The sequence below is a fragment of the Phytophthora infestans genome, genomic scaffold (assembly GCF_000142945.1).
Source record: "Phytophthora infestans T30-4 supercont1.20 genomic scaffold, whole genome shotgun sequence".
NCBI lineage: Eukaryota > Oomycota > Peronosporomycetes > Peronosporales > Peronosporaceae > Phytophthora > Phytophthora infestans.
Window position 1 is genome coordinate 1331193 of NW_003303739.1, and position 10778 is coordinate 1341970.

The following is a 10778-nucleotide window of genomic DNA, read 5'->3' on the forward strand; positions in this document are numbered from 1 at the left end:
GACGACTCCGAGGACGCGTCGATGGTGGCGGCGCCCAGAGGAGGAGCTGGTCAAGTGGGTAACTTAGGTCCACATGCGGGTAGCGTAGCTCCGCAGACAGCAGCAGCTGTCACGAACGCCGGCAATACCGTGTTCAAGGTGGGTAACAGAGTTCCACACACGGTCGCTCAGACCTTAACTGAAGAGGAAGACGTCGGATAAGCTTCCTGGGTGGGTAACACAGTACCACACAAGGCCTCGAGTGCCTCGGATGTCGGCGCTACGATATCCTCAGACGTGGGTAGCGAAGCTCCACGTCACGGTCGCCGTCGACGTCGACTCCGCCGCCGCCGAGAGTCGGATCTGAACCTCCTTCAGATCGACGTCGCTTCAAGCGGCCCAGAGTCCAGGGCCCAGGCTCCTCCGACGCGGCCGGTGGAAGTGTGTTATCACATCTTCGATGGCGAGACCGGTTTATCCGTCAATGCATCTGGTGTCCACTTGGAGCCGTTGCCAGAGGTTGCAGAGATACTGAACCTCGAGGAAATGACGGTCGAGTATTTCCCGGCCAACCTCAAGGCTGGGAAGGTTGCCGAGATGGTGCTCATAAGACTTGAGGTCACTCGGCAGGAGCTGAACTCCTCCTCTGGCTTGGACGAGGACGTCCTGGAAGAGCTGAGCAAGCAGTATCAGACGCGCTTGGGTTTTGAGATCCTTAAGAACCTCAAGGATCCGGTGTATCCTTTGGTGACGAAGTGTGCGGACGTTGTGAACAAACACCCACCGACCCAACTCCCACCGGATCTAGGTGTACGGCATGAGATTGATCTCGTGCCTGGCACAAAGTATTGTGTCACGAGACAATGGCCTCTTCCGCACGAACAGTGCGAGGTCATCGATGTCTACTTCGCTGTAAAAGCGAAGGCAGGCATGGTGCGGGAGTCGAAGTCCCCGTACTCGACGCCAACTTTCTGCGTTAGAAGGCCGAACGGAAAGTGGCGTCTACTTCACGCTTATAACAAGCTGAACAACGCGACGGTGCCGGCCCAGACACCAATCCCACGAAAGTATGTGTTGTTGAATAACATGGCCGGAAGCGTGCTGTACAGTGCGCTGGATTTGGTAGACGAATACTACCAGATCCTGATGCACGAGCGCGACATCCCGCTTACACGGTGAGCACGCCAAACGGCATGCTTTGGGAGTGACTCGTCATGCTGCAGCGATTGTCTATCGCCTCGGCGACATTCAATCGCCTGGTGACGCAATTGTTTAGGCCATTGCGTGCCTTTGCACAAACGTACTTCGACGACATCTTCACCCATAGTCGTGCCGAGGAAGGCAAGACGGCCATGGAGGTGTATTTGGGGCACCTCCGCCGAGTGCTGGGCGTGATGCGAGCGAGCAAGCTCTACGCCAAAAGCGACAAGTGCGTCTTCGCATCACCAGGGATCAAGGCTCACGGTTGCATCGTAAGCAACGTGGGCGTTCGAGCTAACTTAGACAAGGTCAAGGCCATAGCAGCATGGCCAGCGCCCCGATCCCCAGAAGGATCTTCGAAAGTGGTTGGGTCTGGCCAACTACCTTCCCAAGTACAGCGCAGGGTACGCGGGCTTCACTAAGCCTTGTCGGGCCTCCTTCAGAGGGACGCCGACTGGCGCTGGGAGAAAGAGCACCAGGATGCCTTTGACAGCATCGAGGCCAGTCTCCAAGAGGCCCCTGTCCTAGCCCTACCGGATGAGGCGAAGCCGTTTAGCGTCGTCTGCGATGCCTCCGCCTATGTCATCGGCTGTGCACTGCTGCAGGCCGACACGGATGGACATGAACGAGTCATCTCGTTCCAGTCCAGGCAGCGCAAAGCCGCCGAACGGAACTACCCTGTCCACGACAAGGTGCCCTGTCAATGAAGTATGCCCTTGTGAAGTTTCGGGTTCATCTTCTGGGCTCACGGTCCTTTGTGATCTACACGGGACACGCATACTTGAGGACGGCGACAAATTCGCCTCACCCAACGGATGGCGAGGTAGTTGTCCTTCTTCGCGGAGTACAACTTCCGCGTTGAGTACAAGCCGGGCAAGCTCAACGTGCTTGCACACCCTCTCTCGGCGTCCAGGCTACGTGTTGGCCCACATCACACGGGTGACAACGGATCTATATGATCGGATACGCATGGCGTATCGGGACGATGAGGCTATCGCGCCTATCGTCAAGTTCCTCGCAGCAGGAACGAACGCGAAGTCCAACTGGCTTTCGTCGCTACAGCGTTCCTGGCTCCACATATATGAGTTGAAGGATGACCTCCTCTAGTACCGGGTGGAGCCCAATGAACCTCTACGAGTGGTCGTACCCAACGACAAGGATCTGAAGCTCGACATATTCGCGGAAGCGCACGACGCTCCCTCCAGCGGCCACTTGGGTCGCGAGAAGACCTTCCTTTCGGTCTCTCAGGCCTTCTAGTGGATCCACATGTACAGGTCGCACGATATGTGAAGACATGTGAGACATGTCAGCGGGTCAAATTCGCAGGGCACGCTTCGGCTCCACTATAGAGCCTGTCCGTCCCGGCTGACTGCTGGAAGTCGATGAGTCTTGACTTTATTTTGGACTTCCCGCCGACGGACACGGCCACACTGGGATTTTGGTGTTCGTATGTCGGCTGAGCAAGATGGTACATCTCGCTCTAGTACCCGCTACCGTCACAGGCGAACGAATCGCGAGGTTGTTCGTCGATGGCGTGTTCCGCTATCACGGTCTCCCGGAGACGATTGTCTCGGACCGAGACCCGCGGTTCACGTCTGCGTTTTGGAAAAGGGTGTGTCCTTTACTAGGAACCCGTCTGCAGATGTCCACTGCGGACCATCCACAGACAGACGGCCAGGTGTAGCGCGTCAATCGAGTGCTCGAGTACACTCTGCGCAGTGTGCGCGGAAGCACCACGTACGTGGTCGACGCGGCTTACTGTTGTTGAGTCTGCGCTCAACAACGTCGTGCACGCGTTCACGGCGCTCACGCCGTTCTACTTGAACGGCTTCCGTCACCCCAGAGTGCCTCTCACTCTTCGAGAAGACACTGCATCCTCTATTATAATGGGGGAGAGGCTCGGAAAGCTCTTTCCTCCCAGGTCTCAGATGTGGGACGAGTTTCGCTGCGGAAACAAGTGGAATCATTTGTGGATACCAAGCTGAGCGTTATCAGCAGGTCCGCGATGCCATGACAGCGGTCCAGGACAGACAAAAGGAGTACTCTGACAACCATGGAAGAGGAGAATTAAGTGTATTTAAGGTGGGTGACTTAGTGCTATTAGACACCACTCGATACTGTCAGCTCGACGAGGACGTCGGAGCAGGGACCCAAGCATCGGACTGAGCAGAAAGGCTGCGGTCGAGACCGTACGCCGGAGGGGCCCCGTACGAACAGACCCCGGAGCCATACGCTGAGGATGTCGGGTACGCACCATACGCGTTCGACTGGGAGTGCGCCGAATGTGGCTCCGAACGTGGCAGCAGAGCCTCGATACGTCGGATCATGCGGAAGGCTTCGTCAAGATACGAAGAGGCCCGCCGGTCCACCCGCAGATGCAATCTCGAGACCTCCCGCTCCAACAGGTATGCGACCCGCAAGATGAGCGAGCACGCCCTGCTTCCCGGTCTGGGCGGCAGCATCACCGCCAGTCCCAAGGCCAAGTACAATCTCTAGCACGAGGACGCATTGACGAAGGCGGTCAACCTCAGGGCCCTGCGTCGGACCCGCAGCCGGCACTCGGACGAGAGTGGCGTTCGGGAGGCGCCGAGTACTCGTACTCGTACGAGGGCACCTCCGCCCCTGCTTGACCGGAATGGAGAAGTCCACTTCCACGTGGAGCGGATCCTCCAGGAGCAACGGCTTCGCGGTAAGCGACAGCTCCTCGTGAAGTGGAGGGGTTATGCCCACTCCGAGAACTCGTGGGGGCCAATTGAGCGGCTCCTGATTGACTTCCCGAAGGCTGTCGCAATCTGGGAACAGAAGCGGTGGCAACGTCATAAGTAGTCCGGGGCTTCTTGCCCGAACGGGGTACGGACGTTGAATACACACCGTACTCGCGCTCATCATGAGCGCTGGAAGCCGCACGCTTCAGGATGTCCCTTGGCAGCATGCGCTTGCTGACCAAGTGGGCAAACCGAGCACGAAGATCACGCCGGTCCAGGGTGCGGGACACGCTGGTCCAGGGTGCGGGACAGCAGCTGATCTTCATGGAGTTTCCGTAACTCCGAGGGTAAGTAGCTGAGAGACTCCACCCAAGACCGGAATATGTCCTCACATGAGTTCCAGTTGGGACAGCTCTCGGGAAGAATCCAGGGATAGCCTCAGAGAGGGTAGAGACCACCCCGATTCTCGGGCTTCTTACGACAAGTCGTGAAGTCCTTTAGAGGGATTCGGTGCGGCGCGAGAAGCACGCACCGGGCGGCCTCCAAGTTGTCAACGAACAACTGTTCCTTCTGAACAAGGGCACGTTCGTAAATGCTCCTAGAAGTGTGGCCGCCCACAAGGCCACAAGGAGCGATGATTAGCGCTAGGAAGAGGTCAGCCCCAAAGATCTCCTTGGGAGGCCGATACCCTCTTGAGTTGATGGCAGCTCCCTGGCTGACGGGTGCCACCACCGAACCCTCACGCACACGCTGGGCAGCTTAGAAATCCTCCTGCTGCTGGTCGAGGTCAATCGTGACCGACCGGGGCTCAGAGATACCACCCTCTTCATCTTCCTCCTCCCCCTCGTCCTCCTCATCCGAGGAATCGAAGAGGTTCCGATAGGAGTACCCAGTCTCCTTCTCCTCGCGGAGTGGAGACTTCGAAGGCGTACGCTTCTTAGAGGGCCTGGCGCCTTTGGCCTTAGCGGTCTTAGCACACGCAAGACCCTCGGCAAGCGAGAGATGTTTGCGAGGTTTCTCCTCCTCGTCGTCGCCAGCTTTGGGACTGCGCTTAGCCTTGGCGGCAGGACTCTGAGAGCGCGCCGACGTCCTGAGAGCGTGATCACCGTGATCAGTAGCAAGCGACTGCATGCTGTCGTCATTGTGCTCGCTGGGCACTGAACTGTGCCCTCCCACGGAGCCAACAGAAGCATCGTGAGTGCTCCCGGACTCGGCCTCGTCCTCACTGCCCGAGTTTTACTTACGTTCGGCGAACCGAGGGCTCGGACGGTTGTCTGGTGAGACCGAGGGTGATGGACTGCGGCGCTTGCTCGCGAGCTTGCTCGCAGCCGCCTCACCAGTTGAGCCGATCGCCGCTGAGGGCACCTTAGTAGCCTCCTGGAGTGCAGAGACTTTGCCGGGAGGCTTAGCGCTCTTGGCTTGCGCCTTTCCGGCAGCAGCCTTGGAGCGTGTCTTCGCACCGCTCTTCGCAGTGCCGCGGAGCATGGTAACGGTCGATGTGGAGAGCAAGAAGAAGAGCGCGTAACCGCTGTTTGAGGCTCTAACTGTGAAGTGAGCCTCCGCCGCACTCGCGCAGCCGAGTCGATGTATTTCGACGTTGAGAATGAGAGTTTGTGACGTACACTTCCTTATTCTGATTGGTCGGTGAGCCGAACCTAAGTGGGAGAGGATGTAACGGGGTACGTAGCTCTAAGTGTACCCCTAGTTACATAAAGTGTGACACGTCATACTTCGGGATATCTGGTACACGGTACCAGGGTCGTCCGAGGCTAACCATTGGCTGATGACATTGCTTTATATAGGTGACTTATAGTTTGTTTATTTAACTTAAGCTTAGCCTATCTATCAAATACTCAGCTTACAGCCTACCTTAAATTGGTCACTTCGTTTCTATACAGTGAACTGCCGTTCACTGAGAGTTTGTATACTCTCGGAAGCCAACTTCCTCTAGCGCAAGGTGCTGTGTTACCCCGTCACAACTCCAATTTTACAGTACTATACTTTCTGTATACGTACAAAGGTTCATGCTATTTTTCCTGAGTCGGGCAAAATAACGGGTGTCTCAGGGAAAAAACATCAAATCGTATCTTTGATTGGAGTATTATCGCTTAGAAGCAAGCCAAGAGTTTTAATAATACTTTGCTGTGTGGTGAAGCATTGGTTATGCTGTATCAAATCTCTGCTTTGCATTGTGAATCCCTCCTGCTGATCAGAAAATAGTACTTTGAAGTGCAATTATACTAAACTGTATCTGCTATAAAACAAGAAAATCCTTATTTTGTTTTTAATCGAGAGGACGCCGAATAGTGCAAGAAATCCGTCAATTACTCGAGAAAAACGCACCCAAGCTATTGCATTTCGAAACTCCGTGAGGACATCCTGTAAAGAAGAGCGAGAGTTTTTGAATGGTCGTTGTTCTGTTTGTGGAAGTGCTTGCGCTGGGGGCGCTAGCTGCGCTACAGCAGGAGCTGCACGAAAATGCAATGGTACTGTACCCCTGTAACGGTACAGCTCTAATTGTGACTCGAATACCGGTAGTGATAAAAAGTGGATTCCGGCGGTACCACAACAAAGAGGAATGTCTGGGTACATGTACGAGGTTTATGGTGGAGCCGATCCCTTAACTGTGCATGCTGGTAGGATCCCGACAATACAGCATGAACAGCTTTAGGATAGGTTCCCCATCTCTCAAAGAGTCTGCCGGTATTCGCTGTTTGTAAAGGACCTCCAGGTTGGAGTCGAGCTTGTTCAAGTTCTAGTGTCCAAGTTGTATGGCAGTCACAACGCTGAGAGCGTTCCGTCATGGTATTCATGATAAAACGAAAGTGGATGACGAGCTACGATAAGACCACGCTGGTCTTGTTGGTTGACCGTGGCGCCTTGCAGAGTCATTTTCAGTTTTCCTCGAATGAGGTCGAATTCCTTCCCCCAGGTGCTACTTGCGGCCGCATTAGCCGCCACAACGTCGGCGATTGATTTCGGGGGTGTTTCGCAGCCGGCAGGCACCGTGGTGCCCAACCAAGCAACCGAAGGCTCAACCATGTCGATGACTCCTAATGGTTTTGGAAAAGGTGAGATGCCGACGCAGTTCATGAACCCTTCAGGTGAAGGAGCTGGCGGAGGTGGCAAAGGTTGGCCCCAACAAGCAGGATCCGCAGGACCACCAAACTTTGGTGGAGGCCAAGGACAAATGGGCTGGCCGCCGTCTAAGAAGTGGGGAGGCCAAGGGGAAACGTTAGGCGTGGATTGCAGTGGGTCAAGTGACCAAGGAGGCTGGGGCGGTGGGCAAGGATGGACACTCCCAAGTGGTGATCAAGAAGGAGGCACGCTAGGTGTTGATTGCAGCGGCTCAAGCGAGGGAGGATGGCCACATCAAGGTTGGAAGCCTCCGAGCGGAGGTCAAGGCTGGTGGGGCGGCAAAGGGATGACTTCTCCAGGTGGTGGTCAAGGGTGGGGTCCTCCTGGTGGCGGCCAAGGCGGCGAAACGCTCGGTGTAGATTGCAGCGGCTCAACTGCAGGCGGGTGGGCCCCACCGGGTGGTGGTCAAGGCTGGGGAACGATTGGTGGTGGCTCCAAAGAAGGCGGCTGGACCCCACCAAGCGGTGGAGAAGGATCCGGAACGTTAGGTGTGGATTGTAGCGGATCAGGTGCTGCTGGGTCGCCTCCAGAGACTAGTTCTAGTCTTCCCGGTCTAAAGGATGAGGGTGGAATCCCGGGCCCCGCAGGAGGTTCGTCACTTACTGAGGCCTCTCTTATGTCGAGTAACACTGATGATCAAGGCGCATCAACAGCGGAGGTCTCGGATAGTGGCAATGGAGACGGTGAAGCAGCAACAAGTGGAGCTACTGGAGTGTCCAGTACCACGGAAGATCAGGTTGCACAGACTTCAATGACAGATCGTAAAAGGTCGTTGAGGTCCTAAGTATCAAATATTGGCTGCTATGGAAGAAGAATTCATACGCGGTGAAACAATCATGTGTGGAGTAGCGTAGATCGCCAAGATCCAAAGTTGACATCGAGTACCCGGGGTGAGTTTATTCTGGGGCCTCTGTCAAAATGAGTTTACAAAAACTAAATGGTAAAGCAATAGAAGTTGCATGCATCTCGTCCGACAAAATATGTTTCACTGTATGCGCTAGGGCCGTCATCAAGATCCAGTTTCCCGCCTTTGTTACAGTACTTTACTAACATTGTTCATCTTTAGAGCTCTCCAGTAAAATGAGCACGTGAGTAATTGCATGACAATTGAGGTTGAGTGAGTACAGTACTTGCCAACGACGATCGTCGCGTTATATTCAGGACTGAAGAGCAGCGAATTGCTCGTTTTTGCTGTTAGAATTCGATTAAAGTTCTTAGAAATCCGCGTTTGAGTCATGTTTTTCGCGGATGCGGAGGAGTTGAAGAGGCCCATGGTTATAAATTGGTCACGTACCTCGAAGTACTACTGTAGTACAACACACAACGAATCGTGATTAACGATTGCTTTCAAAGCGCTGACGTTGAGATCTACCGTTAATATTCGACCTATTATAGCTTCGTCATAAAACAACATCCAGCTTCGGCACTGTCGACTCTTTTATCTGCTTCTTCGTCCACCTCTTGTAGAACTCTTCGAAGATATCAAAATTCTTCTGGCCATTGGCCGACTCAGGTGTTCCAGTTAGTCCGAGCTTCACAAAAACTAGTTGAGGGGAGTCGGTTTGTAGCCAAGCATGCAGCCTCGCCTCCCAGATATTTTTGACAGTTTGTGGAGGGACGTGCGACATCGGCTCGTCCAAATACTTGATAAAGTACTCATAAAAGTACTTGGTATACTGCCTGTAGTACTCATCCAGTTTGCCCGTCCGTTGCAGCATTTCCCACACCTGATCTGGCTTGCGCCCGAGGGCTAGCCATAACTGTAATTGCGTCTTGAGTTGTGCTTTAAGTGCAGCGTCTCGAAGTATGCCGAAAGTTTCCTTCAGAGAAATCGTCCTCTCGTCTCCACTGTCAATGGTGTCATCCTCTTCCGTTTTTATTTTTCTTGTGTTGCGCGCTCTTAGTTTTCTTTTACGCTCATCGTTCCCGACGAAGCTGCGAGTCCACGACGTAGCGTCGGGTAAAGCCATCTTTGCCTGTTTCAGGTGATCGGAGCTGCTGAAGACTGCATCACTGCGTGAAATACAGACCGCCGTAAGCACCAAGACGAGGTGCACGTGCATCTGGGCTTGATTTCAGCGCGGAAGACGCACAATGATAGCCCCGATGAGCCTTGCTGTTAATACATGTACTCCGTGTTTACGAGTTTGCGTGAGCGAATACTGTAGTTCGACGACAATTGACAACGTAGGAGCGAAGACGAGTGATGTGCAGTCGATCCCTTATTATTATAATAGAATCCTGGAGTTCTTTTTTCGACGGAGAGAAGTTGTTGCACATGGCTACATTGTAGCCGGCTTTAATAATGTTCATTGTTCATTTACTACCAGAAAATAGGAGAAAGACACGCCCATCGCTAGGGTAACTCACATGGGGCTGGTCGACGTGGGTGCCATAGCCGCGCATTGCACTCTCCAGGACATTTTTATTTTTATATCGAGAACGTAGCGACCGGCGGGCCAAGCGAATGCGCCTATGACCTCTAATCGTCGATTATGTCTTATTGCGACAGTCAGAAGGTCAATTTTTTTACAAAAGTCAAGTCAAATGATTTGCTGTAGTAAATCATTTGACTTGACTTTTGTAAAAAATTGACCTGCACGTGTTTGGCATGCTCTGTCATTTACTACTTGTAGTAATAGCGAACAATTTCTCTCAAGATTTTCACGAAATGATAATGCAGCTGCACATGTAGTATTCTGAGAGAAACTCGAATTTGTAACGTCGGCATTAGACGCAGTAGCATCTTTTGATGGTTGTCGAAGAAACGTTGCAGTATCTTGGAGTCCAAGTTGGACTTTGTGTGTAGGAAAGTTAGCGGAGAAAACGTGGACGTTGGCAAAATGCTGACTCAAACACGTAGAAGCTCTACGTTGGAGCGAATTTCTGACGAGCGGTTTTATGTATTGTCACCATTATTGTGGTTTTCAGCCTTTTTGCCGCCCGTTTTAGCTCCTCATATCGGAGGGGCCCGATTTGTAAACCGGGCATCCGATAGGGCTCGGTGCACCTATATCGGGGCCTAAATAGGAGCGTTCACAAAGAATCAGTGGAGGGATTGTGCTCGTGAGGGCTGACTCCCCAGCGGACGGCCAAGAACAACAAGAGCAACCAGGCGGAGGGGAGCGGGAACGAGACGCGAAGAACAAGACAAGCAACAAGCCGGCGAATTGGAGAGCCCAACAGAGCGGACTAATAAACGTGCTGTTAAGGGAGACGCCGCGTTGATGGGCCGTGAGTCTTTTGAGAACAGGTACTGTGGTGTATAATGAAGGTGCCTGCTGCTCCCTGCTTACTGTAACTTTGCCTATTGTACAGATCATAAGCAACCTACAGTCAAAAAGAAGAGAAGACTGCGAACTCGCATACGCGGTTGTCTGCAATGGAGAAGCAGGTAAGTGGACCGTGTTGACGTTGATTCCTATGGTATGTGTTAATGCAATGTTGCTTGTTGTGTACCGTATAGACTCATGTAAATGGATATGAACTCACGGGCGCCGCATAGAGGCCCCCAATGCATTAACATGAACGGACGTGTGTAGAGCGACCATTGTGTTCCTCACATGCTGCACGTGGTGTTAGTTTGGGGACTCTGGCATCTTGTCCAGTTGCTATTTCTGGGATATATTGAGGACGAGCAACCGACAGCTACGTCCTCGCTTCAGAGCGTTAGAGACTTATGATGATGACTTCTATTCTGATAATTAAATCCACTGACAAGTAGTGCAGCTACGAAACCCTTCAAGAGTCTGCTTA

At 53.2% G+C, this 10778-nt stretch overlaps 1 protein-coding gene across 1 annotated transcript; it reads right to left on the reverse strand.

Moving 5' to 3' along the window:
- Positions 1-8422: 8422 nt before the first annotated feature.
- PITG_10808 (secreted RxLR effector peptide protein, putative) lies at positions 8423-9085 on the reverse strand (the record flags this gene model as incomplete). The annotated part of the gene is made up of 1 exon (XM_002901586.1): positions 8423-9085. One exon carries the CDS (start codon positions 9083-9085, stop codon positions 8423-8425), a length of 663 nt encoding a protein of 220 aa, XP_002901632.1.
- Positions 9086-10778: the final 1693 nt, after the last annotated feature.